Source organism: Leuresthes tenuis, unplaced genomic scaffold (genome assembly GCF_036924035.1).
Source record: "Leuresthes tenuis unplaced genomic scaffold, fLeuTen1.0.hap1 SCAF_9, whole genome shotgun sequence".
Lineage (NCBI taxonomy): Eukaryota > Metazoa > Chordata > Actinopteri > Atheriniformes > Atherinopsidae > Leuresthes > Leuresthes tenuis.
In genome coordinates this window covers 33,776,234-33,795,238 of record NW_027325363.1, presented here as the reverse complement: position 1 = coordinate 33,795,238, position 19,005 = coordinate 33,776,234, and the positions used below count along the sequence as shown (strand labels likewise).

General features: G+C 42.3%; 2 protein-coding genes across 5 annotated transcripts in view; one reads left to right on the top strand and one right to left on the bottom strand.

Annotated features, from left to right (window-relative positions):
• The window catches only part of pipox (pipecolic acid oxidase), a 47,977-nt gene extending 30,200 nt beyond the window's left edge, over window positions 1-17,777 (top strand). The window contains exons 7-9 of one of the 3 annotated variants that reach the window (XR_011917165.1): window positions 3,805-3,880; window positions 9,618-11,333; window positions 12,549-17,777. Coding sequence is in view for 2 of the 3 variants with exons in the window: in XM_072393156.1 (XP_072249257.1) it covers window positions 3,805-3,880; window positions 9,618-9,748 (207 nt within the window). In the remaining variant the exon portion in view is untranslated. Of the gene's footprint in view, window positions 1-3,804; window positions 3,881-8,828; window positions 8,899-9,617 lie in introns of all 3 variants that reach the window. The other 2 variants (XM_072393157.1, XM_072393156.1) reach the window with 2 other exon arrangements.
• A 95-nt stretch (window positions 17,778-17,872) lies between these two features.
• Window positions 17,873-19,005, bottom strand: part of LOC140314791 (unconventional myosin-XVIIIa-like) — a 152,182-nt gene continuing 151,049 nt past the window's right edge. For both annotated transcript variants that reach the window (XM_072393153.1, XM_072393154.1), the window contains one exon: window positions 17,873-18,167. In XM_072393153.1, the coding sequence (XP_072249254.1) occupies window positions 18,059-18,167 (109 nt within the window). In that variant the 3' untranslated portion in view covers window positions 17,873-18,058. The remainder of the gene's footprint in view (window positions 18,168-19,005) is intronic.

Sequence of the window (19,005 nt, the reverse complement as noted above, 5' to 3'; positions counted from 1 at the left end):
CCACAAGTCAGACTCTGTCAGAGGTGCCAGGGGTGACAGTGTAGAAATAGATTGCCGACATAGATGGAAGTACAGAAAGAGAGTGCCGTAGAGAGGGTCGGGAAGTACAGGGTAAGTGCTAGGGTAGGAAATGCTCTCTGAAGAGCTGGGTCTTCAAGAGTTTCTTGAAGATAGACAGGGACGCCCCTGTTCTAGTCGCACTCAGTAGATCATCCCACCTTCGTGTATTTTCTTGAGCGTGATGTAGGCGCTGCTAGACAACAATCCTTTCACAACCGGAGTGACCTAGTCATGACGTAAGCCTTTGCAAGAGCATTCAAGTAGATGGGAGCCGTTCCATTAGGCTAACACCAGTGACTTGAATTTGATGCAGGTGACAAAAGGTAGCCAGTGGAGCTCAACGAACGGAGGGGTGACGTGTGTTCTTTTATGCCGATTGAAGACCAGATGCGCCGTTGCGTTCTGGACCATCTGCAGAGGTTTCACAGCACAGTCTTGGAGACCAGTTAGGAGAGCATTGCAGTAGTCAAGGCGGGAGATGACCATAGACTGCATCAGGAGCTGGGTGGCGTGTTGAGTTAGGTATGGCCTGATTTTTCTTATGTTTAACAATGCAAAGTGACATGATCGAGTGACAGAGGCAACATGATCTTTAAAAGTCAGCTGGTCATCAATCATGAATCATTGACAGAGCAACAGATAGGGATTCAGTTTGGATGTTGTGTGGTTGGTTTGGCTGGGAAGACAAGCAGTTCAGTTTTAGAGAGATTTAGTTGGAGGTGATGGGCTTTCATCCATTTCGATATGTCAGAGAGACAGGCCAAGATCCATGCTGAGTCCATGTGGTCGTCAAGTGGGAATGACACATAGAGCTGGCTATCGTCATAGCAGTGGTATGAAAAGAAGTGATCGGAGGTCTGACCCAGTGAGGTGGTGTCAGTGTCAAATGCAGCCGATAAGTTGAGCAGGATAAGTACTGTGGACTTAGCTGTTGCTCTGGCTTCTTTTAAAACTTCTGTCGCAGCCAACAAAACCATTTCAGTGGAGTGAGCACTTTTAAACCCAGATTGTAAACAAGGAGGTTGTTTTGTGAGAGGTATTCTGTGACCTACTTGAAGACCACCCTTTCAATGGTCTTAGACAGAAACAGGAGGAGAGAGAACGGGCGATAGTTCTCCACTTGAGTCAGAGGGAGTGAAGGTTTCTTGAGCACTGGTGTTATCCGAGCTTGCTTGAATGTGGTAGGAAATGTACCCGATGTTGGTAAAGCATTAATCACATGTGTGACTGCTGCAGTTTCCGTAGGAGCTATGAATTGGAGTAGATTAGTAGGAACAGGGTCCAGCAGGCGTGTAGTAGGACGGCTAGATATGAGAAGTTTCGACACACTGATCTCAATGAGAGAGATAAATGAAAAAAATTATGCTGTAGGACTTCTGCATGCTGAGTTAGTGGCACCCTTGATTTGAGAAGGTTTGGGTGAGGGCAGTTCGTTAAACTGTTTGGTTATAGCTGCCACTTTGTCAGTAAAAAATGAGGCAATAGTGTCTGCCATCAGATTGGTAGCAGGTGGCGGAGGTGGAAGGTTAAGTAGAATTTTGAAGGTGGAAAATAGTTTCCGGGTGTCAGTAGTACTGGGAATCTTGTCAATGTGGAGAGCATCAGTGACACTGACTGAGAATGATGGCAGTAGTGTCTGGAATTTCGTTAGATCTGCAGGATCTTTTGATTTGTGCCATTTCCTTGCAGCAGCTCTGAGGTTGGTGCGCAGCGACCGGAGGGTATCATTGAGCCAAGGATGGGACTGGGAGGATCAAGCGGGTTTGGTGGATAGAGGACACAGACTATTTAGACAAGAGCTCAGTGTAGAGCAGAGGGACTCCATGGCATCATTATCCTCAAGGGAGGAGAATGTGCTGGAGGTCAGAAGAGCGGAGGCAACAAGGGAGGAGAAGTGGGTGGGCGACAGGTTACCGAGATTGCAGCAGAGGGAAACCATAGGGGTGGATTATCCCGGGAGACTCACTCTGAAGTGAATAAAATAGTGGTCAGAAAAGGGCAGAAGTGTGACAGAGAGGGTCTGGCACAGTCCAGTCGAGCTCTTTGCCAGCTTTGTGAGTTGGAGGACTGCGGTCCAGTTGTAGCTCATTAGCTACAACTGGTCCTCATAAGGACCATTATGGGACAGTCATGCTCAGGGCTGGAAGAGAGCAAGGTGTTTAGTTAATCTAGAAAGTCACAGAGTTGTCCTGGTGGGAGATATATGACAACCATGTAGATTTTTCATTTTTTTGTATATCCATTTGTTGGAAATGAGCAGGTCCGTTCCACCACCTTGCCCAGATGTCCCAGATGTGGGAGAATGTGTGGTGGTCAAAAGTGCAGCCAGGGTAGCATTGTTTTTGGACTTAATCCAGGTCTCAGTGAGAGCCAGGATGTCAAGTGACAGGTGGTTGGCATATGCAGTAATGAAGTCTGTTTTGTTCACTGCCGATAGGCAATTCCATAGCCCCAAAGGGAATGTCGCAGAATGAAATGTGTTTTAGAGAACGGAGGTTATTAAAGTTGCGGTACCATTTGTTTGCGTGAAACCTTCTACGCAAGCCAGAGAATACAGGAATGGGATTGAGGCACATTTAAAAAACAGATGGTGGGGCAAGAGTGGCATGGATATGGCAAGTAGGACAGGTTTGCCTTGTTCAGTGGCCTTTCTCGCTGGACATGCGCAGGTAGACACATCAGTCTTTACCCAAGAATGTCTTCAAACGAGGGCTGACGCTTTAGCCATAACCCCTTACTGTGTAAGTACGATGCTCACAATTGGACTTGGCAGTTTGCGCATTAGCAGATTGCACTGGGCTGAGACCACCCACTGAGAGTTAACCAAGGAGTGGTTTCAGAGAGGGCAGTGACTAGCCATTCACAGCCCCCGATTACTCTGATTGATTTCTGATATCGCATCCGAGACCATTATGCACAAATGCATAAACACAAATGCAACAGGTTTCACTAGACAACAGGTTTCACCCACGGATGAGTTTCAATCACTTTCTTAGCAGCAGATATTAAATTAGCAGAAAAAGCTTAGAAAAACCTGCGCTAGTAGACACAAGGCTCTTCCATGCAGTTTCTTCTTTCATTTCTTCCTGTTAAAAGGAAGTTTATTCTTTGCACCTTCACCTTATGCACAATCAGGATGGGGGATAAAATCAAAGAGAAGTTTCAATGCAATCTGTTGGTTTCCTTAGCCAATCACATTTGATTGGATTATGATAGCATTTTAATGAATTGGACTCTAATTGGCTTGAATTAGACTTTATCTGTGAAGTGCTTTGAGATGACATTTGTTGTGATTGGGCATTATATAAATTAAACTGAACAGAACAAGTCAAGTGTATATATGCACATGCGCACACATACATTATGTTAATGTGAATGCTGCAGTTGTAATATGTTCAAATGATATGTATAGTGTATTTCAATAGTCAATTTCAATGTGTCGTTTGACTAATTATCAAACCTCATTGACACATGTGGCTGTAACAGCCCTCTCTGTTATAAGCTGCTACTCCCCATCATCTAGTTTAGAACTGAAGAAGCCTTTCAGATGAGAGGTGAAATTTATGGTTACCATGACCTGGATGACTGAGAATCTTCATCGATATATAAATTCTCAGTTGTGATGTTTAGACCCTGATTACTTGAAGTCAGCAAAATGTTTTTTCTCAGAAGACATAACATGTTTTGACATGCTATCTTAACTTTTGGACTTTGTTTACCTTTAATTTTTTGTTGTTCCTGCAGCTAACGCCTGACCGTCATTTTGTTCTGGACTATCATCCTACCTACAGCAATATTGTCATTGGGGCAGGCTTCTCAGGTACATCATAATACAACGCAAAACAACTTGAAAAAATTAGAAAAATATTTATCTATATCTGTTCATATGTTAGTATTTACTGTCACACTTCAACTGTATTTTGCCATGTATGAGAATAACTACTGTTTATAAGTATTTTTAAAAAATTGGTTTCTTCAGTTCTCTAGTCATTGAAGTTGTATCCTAACAATGTAATGACCATTTACTTTGGACTGGAATTACATGACACACGGAATGAAAAGTCTTGACAATTTCACTTCCAACAAGGAGTAATTTGCAAACTGGTTTCCTGGGTCTCGTCCTCTGGCTCCACGGAAAAAACACAGCTTACCTTGACTTCCAAGGTAATGATTTCCAGAGGTGTTGTCCAACGGAGGAAGAGGTATCAGAAGAGTAGACGAGCTTGGAAAGGCTAGTGGTTTGGCTGCTTTCACTGAAGGTAAACAGAGAGGTTAGTGATTATTTCAAAACTAAGGGACAGGCTGAGTGACTGAATCTATAATGCGATTTGAACTCCAGGACTGGCAACCAGGTAGTCTATAAACAATGGTCAGTATTTCTTCTGAGGAACGGAGGCACTGTTCAAAGACAAGCAAGGGTCGTCAACGTGAAGGCAGAGGTCAGACACAAATCCGAAGGGGGCTAGGCTGTGGCAGAAATCCGTGAGGCAGAAAACAAGGTCAAAACACAAAGGCTGTGATAAACTCTGGATTGCTGAGCAAGTGGCAACAGACAATCTGGCACTGGAGGGATGACAAGAGGAGGCCTAAATACAGAAAGAGGTAGGTGAGTAGCATGAGAGTGATTGCAAGGCACAGGTGGACATGATTAGGATCAAGGCAGGTGGAGCAGGAATCAGGTCGGGACATTACCCCCTCCTCTCGGGACAGCTCCTGACGGACCACCAGGCTGATTTTGGACACATGGAATGTGGGGTGGACTCGGTGGGTCCGAGGAAGCTTGAGTCGCAAAGTCACATGGATTAATCACCTTGAAGATAGGAAAAGGTCTCATAAAGTGAGGGGCCAGTTTGCAATTCTCCAGGTGAAGGGGAACATTGTTGGTCGAGAGCCAGACCCTCTGCTGAACTTGATAGTTCTGCAATGTGTCTCGGTTGGCTGCCCGAGCATAGACTGCAGTAGTCTTGATGAAGGCTTTTTGGGTCTTACACCAAGTCCAATAACAGCGGAGTGCAGATGTGTGGGCAGAAGGAACGCTGGTGTCTCTCTCTTGGAAGGAAAACACAGGTGGCTGGTATCCATAGACCACATAAAATGGTGACAGACCTAGGGCACTGGAGGGGAGTGAATTTAGGGTGTATACTCCCATGGTAGGTTCTGAGACCACTTGGTGGGGTCACTAACCAAAAGCGCCCAGAGCTTCCTTTTCCACTCAGTCTGGTCATTGGTCTGAGGATGAAAGACAGAATGATTTTTAGAGACGGGCAAACCTGTGATGAAAGGTTGGAGCAAGGATGATGAGAAATTGGTCGTAAGAGCCCGCAGGGGATTGACGTGAAGACTTGACCTAGGCAGCAATGTACTCCTTGACGTTTATTCGTAACTTAGGCCACCAGAAACGTCCCTTGATTATTGACAGTGGCTTAGTGATACCTGGGTGGCAGAACAGTTTAGAATCGTGGCAAAAGTTCATAACCTTGGGAATAAGGTGGTCCAGAACAAACGGTCGATTGTGAGGACAATTGGCAGGTGGTTATTACGAATGCCAGTGACTTCCTACTCCAATCCCAGTCGAGTGACTGCTAGCCTGATGTTGGAGGGAATGAAACTCTCCAAACTGAGGTCAATCCTGTTCTTATGAAGACGAGACAGGGCGTCAGGCTTGGTATTCTTGGAGCCTGGCCTATAAACAAGAGTGAAGTTAAAACGTCCTAAAGATAGTGCCCACCTGCCCTGACGAGGGTTAAGTCTTTAAATACTCTACGTTCTTGTGATCTGTCCAAACTAAAAATGGATGTTCAGCCCCCTCGAGCCAATGCCGCCACTCCTGCAGTGCTAACTTGACAGCTAATAGTTCTCGATTGTCTGTCATAGTTGCGTTCAGCGGCAGATAAACGCCACGAAAAGAAGCGCCTGTGTCCAGGGCATCAACCTCAACAACAAACTGATGAGATGGATCTGGGGAGTGAAGGCTGGGAGCTGAGGTAAATGATTGCTTGGGTAAGGAAAAGGCCTGACCTGCCGTGTTGTTCCAGAAGAAAGGGGACTTTCATAATTTCATCATCTTTCAACATCAACTTTCAAGTAAGCAAACTGCAGCAATGCATAGGATCGTCAGGAGCACCTGCAGAAACATAAATGGAAAAAAACACAATAAATGAACGATCAAACAGCAACAACATCATCAGTATAAACTGTATGAGAAGGAAAATTACTGTAGTTAATGATTATTATGATGCCAAAAGTCACATTATACTAGGGAGCCTTGTGCACACATATGCGGAAGCATGTGAGTGCTTCAATTATATGCCAAAGGCTCCACATGAATTGTGTATAGTGATAAGGGACGGGGCTGCAACCACACCCACTCCAGAAATGAGTAGCAGACAGTAAAGGCCCCCAGACCCGAGCAACCAGTAATCCCGATAAGGTAAGGAAGAGAGAAACCTGACAGCCCATCACAAGAAAGCCATGCTCCAGACGAGCAGACAGCAGAGGAAGGTCCCCTTAGCCATGGAGCGACGAGCCAGGGTCCTGCCGGGTGCTGTTCACCCACCATGAGCCAAGCGCAGGACTGAGAGCCTTACATCCCCAAGGACTATACCTCCAGCAGGAAGACACTCACACAAAGACACATTCACGCAGATACAAAGACACACACTCACACTAAACTACAACTCTGCTTCCTGGTCTCAACCCTGGGATGTCATTTTTTGGACTAATAAATTCGTCCATATTTCTAGAAATGAGAGCCGCTCCTTCCAAAGTGGGATGGATGCCGTCTCTCCTCATCAGACCAGGTTTTCTCCAGAAAGATTCCCAATTATATATGTAGCCCACGTTGTTTGCTGGACACCATCTAGACAACCAGCGATTGAAGGAGGATATGCAACTTAAAATATCATCACTAGTCAGATTTGGCAGGGGTCCAGAGAAATATATGGAGTCCGACATTGTTTTGGCAAAATTACACACCGATGCAACAATAATTTTAGTGATCTCTGATTGACGTAACCGGGTGTCATTACCGCTGACGTGAATAACTATTTTACTGTATTTATGCTTATCCTTAGCCAGCAGTTTTAAATAGGATTCTATGTCACCCGCTCTGGCCCCTGGAATACATTTGACTATGGTCGCTGGTGTTGCTAAAGCCACGTTTCTAACTATAGAGCTGCCAATTACTCATTTTGTCCTCAGTGGGTGTGTATTAACAGGAGTGGATACCGGTTCTATAATGTAAGTAATGTCATTGAGACCTCAATAATCTATGCATGGTCTTAGTGTGCCATCTTTCTTTCCCACAAAAAAAATAATCTGAGCCTAGCATGGGTAGAAAAGGGGGAGATAAGACCAACCAGACCTGTCTCAAATTATGACCTGAGTGGGTTCTGCGATAGTGGTAACAGTGTGTAGTACATGACCATGACCATGACGAAATACTTGACCTTATTCTCTGAGGTTTCTCATTGTCAGATTGAATTTCTTAACTGTGCCCTGATCCATGAATTTGGTGTCTGCTCCTGAGTCAAATGCATTTATGGACTTTTGTTGGATTTGAAAAGTGACCTGTGTAGTAGAGACATCCGGTTCTCTATTGAGCCAGACTCGTGGACTGAAATCTCTATGGGGACTTGACTTTTAGCGGACAGCTGGAAACAATGTGTGCCTCACCTCCACAGTATAAACAGATGATTCTGCAACCTTCTAAGTCGCTCCTGTGGGGTTAATTTGTTTCTGCCAAGTTGCATGGCTTCTTCCTCAGGTTCAGAGGGACAAGGTGAAGGGGCGTGGAAACAACTGCTGGTGGAGACCTGACCATTGCAGAATAGGAATGGTGGGACTGAAAACTTGAATAAACCCTCTCTCTGTGTCTCTCTCGGAGATGAAGATTGATACGAGTTGCCAAGGACTGCAATTTTTACAGGGTCTTGGATGGATCCCGTGTTGCTATCTAATCCATCATTTCCTCTGAAAGGCCAAAATCAATAATGTATTCAGTTGCCTTGTCTTACTGAAAATAAACCACAAGCTGCCTCTCGTTCTGGTCATATTGCGTCAAAGAGGAGTTCATTGGAAGGAAAAAAAAAAAAAAACACAGCTAGGGATAGGACCCCCAAGGTAATGATTTCCAGAGGTGTCATCCAACGGAGGAAGAGGTGGGTAGCAAAAGAGTAGACAAGCTTGCAAAGGTCAGCTTTCACTGAAGGTAAACAGAGAGGTTAGTAATGACATCACAACTACGTGACAGGCTGACTAACGGGATCTATAATGCGACATGAACTCCAGGACTGGCAACCAGGTAGTCTATAAACAATGGTCAGTATTTATTTCTGGAGAAATAACTGGAATCCTGACTTACAGTTTGGGGCAGGCAAGGAGGCAAGGTACAAGGACAAGTAAGGGTCATCAAAGTGAAGACTGAGGTCCGAAATAAATCCGAAGGTGAAAATCCAAAGGGGAAACCTCTATTTGTTTTAAAGGCTGTGGTAAACACTGGGTCACTGAGCAAATGGCAATAGACAATCTTGCACTGGAGGGATGACAAGAGGAGGCTTAAATACAAAGAGAGACAGGTGAGTAGCATGAGAGTGATTGCAAGGCATAGATGGACATGATTAGGATTGAAGCAGGTAAAGCAGGAATCAGGTTGTGACAAACAATGCCTGATTTCCATTTTGTCAACTGTTGCTTAAGACTAATCATTAACTTACTATCACTATCAATATTAACCCCTTAATACACTATTTTTCGTAATTTTCCATTAGATCATAATAGTATATTTGGACAAGCCAGACCTGGTTAATGCCTTGTACCACACTGATGCTGTGAAATATGGTATTTACTTTAGATAAGTATGTGTTGATATATGTCAACCAGGTGCCAAAAAGTGCAATTACCTTTAAGGAAACCATTTATTGAAAAACAAAGCCAGAAGATAGATGTTTTGTTCTGCATGTTAATTTGGGAATAAAAAGCAAATGGTTTCTTTGTTCTTTGTCTTCCATCTTGAGCATGTAAGCTGTATGACCCTGTGCACAGTATTAAAGAATACTCCTCACTATGTTTATGTTTATGTATTTAGTAGACGCTTTTATCCAAAGCGACTTACAAATCAAGATATAACAAGCTATACAAAAAGCTAACAATAAACTACATAGAAGAAACCCACTAGTCCGACTCTGTCAGAGGTGACAGAGTAGAGATAGGGTGCAGGCAGAGAAAGAGGGGGCAGGGAAGTACAAGGTAAGTGCTAGGATAGAAGATGCTCTCTGAAGAGCTGGGTTTTCAGGAGCTTCTTGAAGATAGACAGTGACGCCCCTGTTCTGGTAGCGCTCTGGAGGTCATTCCACACATGAAAAGAGTTTGGATTGTCTTAGGCGTGGTGTAGGCACTGCTAGACGACAATCTTGGGACGAACGGAGGGACCGAGTTGTAACACTAAAGATGTTTATCTCCACCACTGAGACAACACACATATAGGGATGATTTACTCTCGTTTCTTTGTGTAATTTGATGTGTACACGCTTTTTTAAATGATGACTTCTTTTCTCTAGGTCATGGTTTCAAGTTTGGACCAATCATTGGCAAGCTTCTTTGTGAACTCATCCTGGGAGAGGTGCCCTCTTATGACCTTTCACCTTTCCAAATCAGACGTTTCCAGGCAAACACCAAATCATCTTTATAGGGCTGCGCCTGGATACTCATGGAGCCTTATTCTATTAGAGATAATCTTGTTAGAGATAATCCTCATGATTAGCACCAGAAACAATCAAACTATATATATGTTTTGCCTGCTGTTCGTTCGTGTTACTAATTCCACGTTAAGAAAATGTAGCTCTCACTTTTAAAGAAATAGTTCATAAGAACAGATTGATTGTCTAGCTAAGAGCTTAAAAGATTGCACCACTAATGTCAGTATGGTAAATATGCCTGAGTACAGTTAGCTTTCTAATACTGCATTAAGATTGAAAGCACATGATGAACACCTTTGTTAACTCAGCCTCTGTATAATTCTTTGTGAAACACAAGTCAAACGGCTGAGACTAATCTTGCATGCTGCACAATGATAACAGCTGCACCTCCAGTAGCCCGCATATGGATAGGACTGAATCCATTACGTGGACTGAACAACATACTCACCTTTGAGTGAACCCTAAGAGGCTTTTTGTTTAATTTTCCTTGCCTGTTGATTAAGTTAGATTCAAAATGTTGATGGGCATATAGCTTCAGCTGCAGTAGTGCCCTGCTTTGAGCAGTGTTTTGGTCACATGTCGAGTGTGTGCAGTTTGGTAAATGACATACCTTACACCTCCTTTCTCTCCTCTCCTCTCAAACTGCCTGAACGGATGTGACTTGGCATATGTGGGTATCGCAGTGGCTTGGGGGAGCCTCTCATAGGGCCTCATTACTGGTTATCACTGGTGACACTGCAATGCACATAATCCCCTGTCGCATTATGGGGCACTATGTGCAGTGCCTGTTTTGCATTTAGGAAAAGATGGCCCTGTCTTTTATTATGATCTGATACATAATAATTTAAAAAGGTAGTTCTTTCTTTATCACATGACAATAGTTAGATATAGACTTCTAATAGATTTATATGTGTTGATATGATATGACTACTCACAAAGAAATGATAGATGTGATATCAGAATGCCTGCCATAATCAAAGTTAAAGGTAGTCCAACAAAATATTAGTGCATGTAAAAGAAAGTAAAATGGATTGTTGCAAATATGTTCTGATTGAAAGAAACTGTCACCATAAATAGAATAGAACAGACTAGAAATAGAATAGAAAAATACTTTATTCATCCAACAGTGGGGGACATTCAAAACTACAACAATGTTTACCTTAATCCGACTAAGAATTTAAAAATTTCAGCTGTGCTTGTGGTATTTCTACCCATTGATCAATAAAGAACTCACTTAAATGAAAATGCTCCTGTGAGATTGTCTCCTAAATTGAGGTTCATTTTATTCATTACTGTTTTGCACATAAGAGAGAGCAATCGTTTTTACTGTTCTTACATACCATAAGAGTCATAATAAATCAAATGCATATAAAAAGAAAAAAATAGATAAAGTTAAACTCAGTAAATTACTTAATAATCCCCAAAGGAAAATTATACTGCTTCAGTAAAAAATGTTATTATTGTCATAATCTATGTATTTTGTGTTTTTCTGTTTGGTTTCAGTTTTGCCATTGCCCTGACCTTTAACCTCAGTTCCCTCCTCCCTGGTCATCAGTTCGTCTCCCTTCGCTGTCAAAGGTTCGATAGTTATTTTATTTGGAGAGTAACAAACATCCTCTTCTCACCTGCTACTTCTCCTCTGTACCTGCATCCCTCCGCAGCCCGACCGTTTTCCAGCACAACACTCAAACGTAGTTTATATATCTCCGTCATTTCGTGGACGTGGACCCCTTCGTCGTAGCCTGACATGCACGTCCAAAAAATTCTAACTACACATTGCGTAGACACGGGCCTTAAGGGCTGTGATTTGTCCACTCAGAACGTAATTTCCGGCAGATGCTTTTTCCAGTCTTAATGGCTGTATACGGCGAAGAAGTTTGTTGTTTATTGTTGTTAACTGTGACCAAAAGAAAAAGCAAGGATTCGGCTATAACCCCTGAAACCACACAAACATACAGCCACACCTCCCTACCTGCATGGTGAATTGCAGAGCAACGTGTTCCCTGGACGCAGAACTTCGAATGCTCAATGACGACGTCACGTCGACATTATGGAGGAGTATAAACTAAGCATCACGCAGAGTGAGAATCCGTTTAGTTGTAGTGTTGTTAATCAACTAAGTAAGTCACTTCAAAGCTGTGTCTCACACTTCTTTCGTTTTACCTAGAGTTGTTCCAATTCCGATACCATATTGGCGAGTACTGGAGTCAAGGCACCGTTTACCAGTTAGCTCCGTTAGGTTCGTTAAGGTTGACGCGATGGCTCGCCATATATAGTGGCGCGAGTCGATGTGCCAGTAGTTGTAATCTTCTACGTCACAGAGGTGTTGCTGCTATGTGAAGGTTACTGCTAACTACTCTACAACGACGAAAGTGAAGAAGGAGTAGAAGTTGCAGAAGTTGACATTTCAATGTGTGTTATCACCATTATAGTCTGATATAGTACTTAGAATATTGCTATAGGACTTTTAAGTGTATTGTGTTACCTTTTGTTTGTTTGTTTGTTATGAAATAGTGTGCTTACAGCAGCGAGGGCGGGTTTAAGCTAAACACCGCCGTGTTACGTAAAATGGCGGTGATTTCAGACCCGCCCATTAAATCCTGACACAGAAATGTTGGAACACAGTTTGTGAAGCCTCGCTCCACAATTTCAATCTAAATGGTTGAAATGTTTTTTACACATTGTTGAGAAATACATTTATGACCTATTTAATGTGTTTAGAAGAAAATGACTGAATTCACTTTACACGGGCTTGAACCATTATTGTCAATACCTGTCACTTGTCTTTTGCAGAAAGAGATGTGAGGAGAGGAGAGGAAGGGCAGACGAGAGGAAGAGGAGAGAAAGATCAGAGGAGAGGAAGAGGTATAGCAGAGGAGAGGAAAGAAATAGGAGAGGAGAGTAACAGGAGAGGAATACTCACACTCACCAATAGCGCCACCTGCTAGCGCTTGGAAACATCACTTTGTTTCCACATCTTGCATATGATCGAACTCCTCCTACAGGTTTAATGTTAACAGCTTCAAACTTGGTCAGGTTACTCTTCAGCCTTGGTGGATTAAAAGTTAGGAGAATCTTTTCCAAAGTCCAAACGTTGTGGCCGTGGCGGGGCGGCTAAGGTCGTGTGATCGCATTTATGGGTTTAAAGCCATATCATCATCGCACAGTGATGAAACTTGGCACACACGTCCATGCTTACAACCTCATATGTATGTATAGAATATCGTGTGTGGCTGGAGTTAAATGGCTCTGTAGTGCCCCCTACAAATTTTCTAAATACCCGTGTCATTGGGGTAACTTTTGAGTAGCCGGACAGCATTTGGTACATGCCTTCATCATTCCCAGGCGCACAAAAAAAAAGCCTCTTGACGTCATGGTGCCAGGTCCACAAGAAGTCGGCCATTTTGAGTGAAAGATACAAATTGGTGCCGTTTTGACTGTTTCTACACCTCGCATATGATCGCACTCCTACAGATTTCATGGTAACAGCTTTAAACTTGGTCAGGTTACTCTTCAGCCATCGGCGATTAAATGTTAGGACAATCTTTTCCAAAGTCTGAAGGGTGTGGCAGTGGCAGCCCCTCAAACTTTGACCACTCGCTACTGCTCACTACAAAACACAAAGTCACTCATAACTTGTGTATACATTGTCCAATCTTCACCAAACCTCATAGGCTTGCCCGGGACTCTGCCCTAACTGCGTATATATATGCGCATACTGATACTCACCAATAGTGCCACCTGCTGGTGGTTGGAAACCATATCATCATCGTAAAGTTATGAAATTTGGCACACACATCTATGCTGACGACCTGGTATGTAAAGAATATCATATGTGGCTGGAGCGAAATGGCTCAGTGATGAATTTTCTACGAATTTTCAGAAACCCTGATGATGTGTTCATCCACAAGGGATACTCACAGCCTGCTCAACAATTGACGGACAGTTGTGCTGTGCGATGAGTGTCGCCCGGCGTCCAACACCTACCCCGACGTGCGCATGTGCTCGGGTCCGATCATCGCTGCTTGCAGCTTTAATTTTCAATTGTTATTGCAAATGGACAAAGATTGCATAGAAAAAAAAACACTTGGCCAAAAGTTATGTTCTTGGAGTACATTAAAGCATTCCACTGAAAGATGACTGAATGCAACAGAAAGAATGTTTTTTCCCACAGTTCCACTTCATTTAATCTTTGGCTAAAAAAAGAAATGAGACAAATTGTTTTTTCATGTTGCAGAAAGGAGCCAATATAGATTCAGTTGAAAAGTTCAGTGTACAGTAGGCCTATTGGCGACAATGTTCTTGAAGGCCAATAAAGCTCATTATCATACTGTAGAGCCCTTGACTGGGGACACATTTGTATGCATTCATATGGTCATGGTACCACATGCGATACACTAAATATCTCACACAGTTCCACCGCTGAGGTATCCTCTTTTTCAGACTCAAAACTGGTCACCATACTTTATGTAACTTTGGTCAATTCAAACGAGAACTATTGAAAAATCCCGCAAGTTTGATTTAAGATGAATTATAATATATTTCATTCTGTCAAAGGATGGTGTCCCTGTAATTGAGGTTTCTTTAATTCAATAGTGATTATGCTACATAACTATGGAACATATCTAATTAGGTGATTACATGGGTGTGTCGTGCATTTGAGCAACTATGGAAATAAGGGTTCCTATTTTTTTTGCTGGTCAAAAGTTTAAACACACAAAACATCATCCCCATAAATACTGACTGAACAGCTTTTGACTGAACCTGTAGCAAAACAAAAACTGATTCAGTCGGGTGGGATCAGTGAATCTGCTTAAAAAATCCAACTTTAATTTTAGTGAACTCTGACACTCAAATATACACAAATCAGCAATCAATGGCAAACCACTGATGCTGATGACTGAGGGCACAGACAGGCAAGGCAGAAGCTATCACATGACAATTCTTTAACTTTTTATACAAGGTTTGTGAAACTGATGTACAGGGGCCTTCTTCTTTCAGACTAGCTGTGTCACTTTTCTTGGTACACTTCAACACTATTAATATGCTCTTGCATAAGCAGTGTTTAGAATTTGCACATTTCAAATTTGGTTGAATCTGACTTTTGTTTTTTAAACAAAATCATATTTGAAGGTCGCCATGTATAGCTCATTTGGTTGAGCAAGGACCCCATGTACAGCGACTGCAATTCCTCAACACCTCTGGCCCAGGTTTAGATGGCCTGTGGCTCTTTGTTGCACGTCTGCCCCCACTCTCTCTGTCGCCTGTCCTGTCTACATGCTGTTGAATAAACGCCACTAGCATGCCAAAATATAAAAAAAATTAAAAAATAAAATCCTATTCACTTTGACAGCTTTTAAAGAGCTCTATATTCTGCTGCAGTCTGAACTGCAGTTTAGCCAATTTATACATACACATCTTTGAAATATACTAAAATTATTATTGTCCTGCCATAGTTAAGGATATTACTGTTTTTTTCCTATTGAGATTCTATTTGTCTTGGACATATTTGTCTTCCAGAGGAACCAAGAGGTCCCAGAGCTGTGATAACACCAGATCTACTCAGAGACTGTAAAGAAAGATGAACAACACATAACTTCCTCCCACTGGACAAAACTGATTGAAACTGATTTTAACAAAGACATTATTACATTTAAAATTGGACATCTGTATTGATTTATATTATATATTTCTTAATTTAAACAGTGTCTACAAAGTGTTGTTTTTGAGCGCCAGTAAATTTTTCTCCCCTCGTTGTGAGAAGAGAGCATATACAGCCACATGTCATAACTAGAGAAAGCATCTTTTTTCAGAGGATTCTTTTAAGAAGGGTGGCAATGTTGTCTCTAACACCACTTTTCAGACAACTAACCAAATGGTCAGAAGTCCCCCACCTTGACAACCAGGAAAAGTGGTTCTCCGTGTTTGTTTATCCAGAAATGAACTCACAACTGTCAGAAATTATACGAACACACACAGAAAAGCCCATTTGCAGGAGCAAATTGACACTATGCGGTTGTTGAATGTTGAACTTTTACCAGAGTACGAGCTGCAACCTTAATGTTAGCTATGCAGTCAATATTAATGTGCGTGAGTCCTTTTCTTTTTACTAGCATCGATATGAAGCATTCCTCAGCACCCTGCAAATGCTACATTGATACACCAACTCACTGGGACAGATCATCCGATCACATGGCTTCTTATACCAATGTTATGCTGATGATACCCAGCTCCATCTGTCATTCCCACCTGACGACCACCCAGTCTCAGCACGAATCTCAGACTGTCTCTCTGACAACATGGATGGATATCAACATGAATGAAAGCCCATCACCTCCAACTTAACCTCCCAAAAACTGAACTGCTTGTCTTCCCAGCCAAACCAACCATACACCACAGCATCTGCATCCAAACTGAATCCCTATTTCTTGCTCCATCAAAGGTTCACGTTACCTCGGTTGCTCATTCGTGCCGCTTTGCATTACTAAACATAAGAAAGATCAGACCATACCTAACTCAACATGCCACCCAGCTCCTGGTGCAGGCCATGGTCATCTCCCGCCTTAACTACTGCAATGCTGTAATGCCTGTACTATGAAACCTCTGCAGATGGTCCAGAACGCGGCGGCGCGTCTGGTCTTGGATCAGCCTAAAAGAACACACGTCACACGTCTGCAGAGGTTTCTGTTCATTGAGCTCCTCTGGCTGCCCTTAGCCGCCCGCATCAAATTCAAGTCACTGATGTTAGCCTACAAAGTGCTTAATGGAACGGCTCCCATCTACTTGAATGCTCTTGCAAAGGCTTATGTCACAACTCGGTCCCTCCGTTGGTCCCAGGATTGTCGAATAGCAGCTCCTACACCACGCCTAAGACAATCCAAACTCTTTTCATGTGTGGAATGACCTCCAGAGCGCTACCAGAACAGGGGCGTCCCTGTCTATCTTCAAGAAACTCTTGAAAACCCAGCTCTTCAGAGAGCATCTCCTATCCCAGCACTTACCTTGTACTTCCCTACCCCCTCTATCTCTGCACTTTATCTTTCTGCACTTCCTTCTATGCCTGCACCCTATCTCTACTCTGTCACCTCTGACAGAGTCGGACTCGTGGGTTCCTTCCATGTAGTTTATTGTTAGCTTTTTATATAGCTGTTATATCTTCATTTGTAAGTCGCTTTGGATAAAAGCGTCTGCTAAATGCATAAACATAAACATCTAAAGGTTTTCCTGTGGATCCTGCACAGAATATTGTAGCTTGTTAGGTAAGACTAAATCCTGTGATAGTAAGAAAAAACTTTTAGTTTTAATACAGTCGTAGCTATTTCTTTAGCAAGCTTTGAGGGCACATATTTTCAGTGGTCCTGTAATAAACACAAAAACAGAAAGTGAAGTCCATTCTTTCAAAAAATGAAAGCACACAAATCTTAAAAACAGCAATGTATGAATGACAGAAGAAAACCAAAGTATTTTAATTGCAAATAAATCTGGTAAGTACTTAGTCAAATAAAACAAAAACATTTCACAAAGGTATGCTTAAACCTCATAAAGTCAGCGAAAAGTATGTCAGCTGCAGTAGTTGAGGTAACCTGCAAAAAAAATAAAAAATCTGACAAAACAAGCAAGCACGTGATTTTGAGAACACATTTTAATTTACAGTGCAGTGACTCATGAAGCACCTCATCAGTAGAGGAGTCCATGTGCATGTGCATAAAATGGCACTTGTCCCAAAAAATGAAAAAAAAAAGATGAAAGAGCTGGTTCTTTGTTAGGATTTAGTATGTAAGTGGCAACAAGGAAAATTATGTGCACACAGTTATTACAAAAGCTTTGGCAATACATTGTAGTATGGGAAATTGTATTATTTAGTGTTCTATGTGTAAGTAAGGGACCAATACAGTCAAAGAGTGAAAGAAAAAAAATCCATTATCATCAAGTTCTTTGGTTTAGTTACAATTACTATGGAAGTTAAATCAGATGGCTGCTCAACCGGACAACTGCTGCTTGGATGCACATAAGACTGAGAAGTGCCGGATCAAAAATACCTTGTTTTTCATGCAACTATGATCTAATCCTGTGAGGGCTTGTGGCACCAGTTGCAGTGACTTTAAAAGTCTGCACTGTAATGCAAGGTTCTGAGCATTTCTATGTGTGACTGTGTCCAACTGACAACAAGTGGTTAGCTTAGCATGCAAGAGAAACTGTCACAGTTGACTGTGGGTGCATTTCAAAGGGATGACAGACAGTGAGGACTGCGTTGCGGTCTTGTTAGACCTATCCTTATCATCGTCTTTCATATGACTGCTGTATCAATATTTAGAGTAGTACGAGGCTAGAGTTGCCATGCCTTCCTCTATTGCTTCTTCCTTCCCTTCTTCATCAGATCTGTCACCGAAGTAGCGCCTTTGGCCAGGGGGGCTGGAGTGGGGAAGAATAAGCAGCCAACGTTATTATAAAATAAGTGATCATAAGACCATTGTGAATAAGAGCGCTAGAGTAATGCACATTTGTAAAACCCATACATTAGCAGAATGCTTTATTTTCACAAGACATTTGATACAATTCAAAGTGCAGCAATTGGTGAACTTGGAAGAATTGCACAAAGGTTTATTGACATAATCAAATGTCCAGTCCCAAGCCCATTATCAATGGTGAGAAGAATGTTGACCAATTCAATGTTACTGCAAAGTAAGTCACTTGAGGTAAGTGCTTCTCTTTATTTATGATATATTAAAGGTTCAGTAGGTAACTTGAAAAAAGTAACTTCTTGTGATATTTCCTAAAACTGTCCCCATGCCTTCACAAAACTGAAGACCCATCTGACTGAGTTAAAAGAAATGGCCAAGTTTGGACTGTCTGGAAGCCTAGAAGAAGCTTTGCCTGCTTTGCCCTCCTCCTGTATGGCCAAAAGAAAAAGGAGAACGGCCGTCCTTGCACCAACCTAGATGAGCTGAGGTACACACTAGCATCTACCACAGATTCTTCAGCAGCAAATCTACCCCCAACAGAAGATGTCTTCTAGCAACAACTGAATAAAACAAGTATCTTTCTTAAACAGAAACCTGTTCTGCTTAACTTAAAACTGTATAAATTAATATAAAACAATAGAAAAAAAGCAGAACATTCACCCTGTACCTCCTCGACCAATGGGATGAGCGTATTCTGTATCGTCATACTCGTGTGTGAATATGCTGTCAGTTCACTGGTCACAGAGAAGGACAGGGCCCGGGAAGTTTACTGTACATTTTCATATAAA